This window comes from Gossypium raimondii, chromosome 9 (genome assembly GCF_025698545.1).
Source record: "Gossypium raimondii isolate GPD5lz chromosome 9, ASM2569854v1, whole genome shotgun sequence".
Classification (NCBI taxonomy): Eukaryota; Viridiplantae; Streptophyta; class Magnoliopsida; order Malvales; family Malvaceae; genus Gossypium; species Gossypium raimondii.
Window position 1 is genome coordinate 1028412 of NC_068573.1, and position 3635 is coordinate 1032046.

General features: G+C 29.9%; 1 protein-coding gene across 1 annotated transcript; it reads right to left on the reverse strand.

The window, feature by feature from the left end:
- Positions 1 to 565: 565 nt before the first annotated feature.
- LOC105798047 (NAC transcription factor 32) lies at positions 566 to 3234 on the reverse strand. The gene is made up of 3 exons (XM_012627931.2): positions 2894 to 3234; positions 1472 to 1749; positions 566 to 1006 (listed from the first exon to the last, which is right to left on the reverse strand). The coding sequence occupies exons 1-3, from the start codon at positions 3111 to 3113 to the stop codon at positions 722 to 724; spliced, it is 783 nt and encodes a 260-aa protein (XP_012483385.1). The 5' UTR covers positions 3114 to 3234; the 3' UTR covers positions 566 to 721.
- Positions 3235 to 3635: the final 401 nt, after the last annotated feature.

A 3635-nucleotide genomic window follows, 5' to 3' on the forward strand; every position in this document is an offset into this window, starting at 1 on the left:
TATATTTGGAAAGATATATACACACCAAAGTTAATCTTTATGAAATATTTTAATAATATAATTTAATTAACATACAATATTATTAAATAAATATATGAAAATATAATTGGAAAATAAGTATTAGAAATTGATTAGAAATAGAACAAGATAGAACTATTCATGGGTTTGGTCATATGGCTTGAAAATAATGTAACGCTAAGAACAAGACTTGAGTTTAGCAGTTATAATATAAGTTGGGTTCGATAAAAAAATTAGACTATTTTTTGGTTTGGGTTGGGTTGGAATGGGGTGTTAGGAGAAAGAGTGAAAGAAAAAAAAACCGTGGGTTGTTTGCTATAGCGATTTTCCAAGTTATGGCGTATATTTTGGAAAGGGACATTTTCAAGTCAAAATGAAGAATGTCAAGTAAAGGATTAAATGATCAAAGAATATTCTCTTTTTCAGACCTTTTTGGTCCAAGTCGTACGGTTGGGGAGTTGCCTCCGTATTCATGGAGTTGAGTTATTCAACCTAAAAATTGTGGATATTTAAGCTAAAAATCCTATTCATAGATGGAGTGCATCAGTTGGAGTGTGTAAAGGAGGACAATTGTCCACTTCTATAATTTATGGGGAAACACATTATATTCATACGTTATCCATCTAAACGATTCAAACCTAAATGTTTATAAGCAAACATTGATAATGAAACAAAAATAAATATTCAATTGAAATGTTTGTCGTCACGATGTGGTTTTTTTATCAGGACTGTCCATTCTACCTTGTTCCACCATCGCCATTGGAATTAAGCTCGGATCATAATAATCACAAAAATTATCGTCCAGCAACAAGGAAGGATTATGGTCAAACATCAGATAATCACAATAAAGATTATCATCCATTTCTCCAAATTCATCACTTCCATACTCAAAACTCACGACTCCTTGTGGATTATCTGATATTAAAGCTGAATTTTTCGTTGATTTATCACTCTTTTGATAAATTTTGCATAATATCCAATCATCTAACTGCAAAACAAAAACAATTTCAAAGCGATTGGTTTGAGGTATAAAAAAACCATAATAATATCTGTTGAGTGGAAGGCATTATCTGAGTCCGTCTTGAACTTTCAACAGTGGAGGTATTGTGTTTGGAGTGTCTATACTCGAAGTTGTCTCAGAGTTGTCTCCTTACTCCGAGGAGAGCTCAAAGTATTCATGGAGTTTGGTGGGAATGCCTGATCCAATAAGAAATGTTTTTAGCATTTTTGGCCTTGGTAGGGTTCCAACCTATGCTCTTATATGGCATTGTTGGGTTCAAACCCCAATAAAGCCAAATGTTGATGCTTAGGTGTTCCCTAAATTCTGAAAAACCTCTTTTTAGAGTACGGGAGACAAAACCCAAAGCATATTCGAGCATAGACATCCCCAACATAATACTTCTAAGTGTACAATATCAAATCATAATTGAAAGTTTTGAGTTAAAAGGGATACCCGCATTTCATCTTGAGAAAGCTTAGCGGGAGGATCTTTGAGTCTAAATTCATGCATCATCCAATCTGTTTTTTCACCTTTAGGGGGTTTTCCTTTGTAGAAAACCAAAGCCTTTCTATATCCAATTTCATGGCTTTCAGATCTAAGGATCTTATCAGCTCCGGTGGCTTTCCAGTATCCATCACCTGCTGTTCGGTTCGGTCTCAATCCGTTTCGGTATTTTTTCTCTCTTGGTGTAAAAAAATACCATTCTTCTTCTCCATATGATCCATACTTTTCTATATCAATCAATATTACAACTTACATTAAACAGGGACGAAGCCAGAAAATTATTTTTGAAGTCAGAAATGAATCATAAATTATTATAATTTTACTATTATACAACATATAATTTCATGAAAAATTAAAGGGCTAAATAACAAATCTACCATTTTGGAACCATGTACCCTTTCTTAGCTATATATATATATATGAACTAAAATAGGAAAACAATTGAAGAAACACTATATTTTTTTATCAGCCCATGTCAATAGGAGTACACACATGCATTAAATACACATTCAGCTACAAATCTCACTATTACCACATAAATTTCAACCACGTAGTATGAAATATGAATATAAAAGTTCAAAGTAATTACAAATTTCTATCTAATACAAAAATATTAGTAGAGCATAAGTTAATTACATTATTTATTATGTGACAAAATAATTATAATTATTGGTACATGTTAGTACAAATTAAAGTATACAAAATCAAAATCTTATGATACAAGTAACACTGAAACATATTTTAGATGGGAATTCTAAATCGTTTACTTTAGTTATTTTCTGGGTTATGATATAATTTTCTTTTAGCCAAAAAATCAAGAAGAATCTCTCACTTCATGGAGATATTTTCAAGTTAAAATCAAGAGAAATTTAGGTAAAAAGTTTAATTTAGCTAACTAAATCTCTCTCTTAAACTAAGAAATTAAAAATCTTGAAGCTTGTAAATTAACAATAATGTTTTTGCCCTAATAATTTGGTATCCAAATTTTAAATCCTGTTTCATGAGTTCTTGTAATTCTATCATGGAGTGTGTAAAATTAACAATAATTTACTGTGTTTCCACACAAAATAATCTTTTTCCATATTTAAAGAAAAAAATAGCATTTAACAATTTTGAATCTCATGAACAAAAATAAATCGAAATTATTGATATATCAATTAAAAAATGGAATTGTAAAAAGAAAGAAAATTAATCAAAATAAAACTAATCGAAGCCTAAAAGTTCGAAGTAATTAACATGGTGTTTATATTCATTAGGGTTTATAACGCAGAAAAAAGAAGAAGCAAAATTCAATAGAACTGATTAACATACTACATTAAGCATCTTCAATATACTTAAATGAAAGTAGAAAAAGGGATTATTAAATCATACCTATAAGCTGCTGTGGATTGTAATGGTACAATTCAACATCCCTGATTCTATTGGGAGGTAATCGTAAATTCAGCAGCTTGGGCTTCAAGTAAAAAAGGACGAGTTCGTCGTCGCGTGGCTTGAACCGATAACCCGCCGGAAATGAGTTCAACAGCTCTTCATCATCTTCCTCATTGTTGTTAATATTTTCCGTTGTACCCAATTCGAAATTGTTTGACATTTTTACAGAACTCGATTTCTTAAAAAGATTTCAGTGCTATTGAAAGGAAGATGATAATATATGCGCGAAAGAGTCCAACTCACTCTAAAATTGCAACTGCTTTTTTATCTTTTTTAGTCAAAGTTTATCTAATTCAACGGAAAAAGTGAAATATTTAATTAAGATTCGGGCAATATTATTTTGTATAGGATTATTATGGTAAAAGTACTATGAAGGTCCCTGTACTTTGCACTTTCTACCTAAAATGATAAATTAGTCCTTGTACAATAGCTAAAAGAGCAAATTGTCTTATTTATTTATCTATTAAAAATAGGATAAATATCAAAATTATACATGAACTTTGATTTAATGTGCAATTGTATACATGAACTTTAATTTAGTGCAATTATACACATGAAATTCTAATTGTTGTTCAATTATATCTTGGAAGCTTTAATTTTAATTTAATCATACATATTTAAATAAAAATACATCAATTTATTTTTATATTAGATAAATATAATTATTTATGCATGCAATATA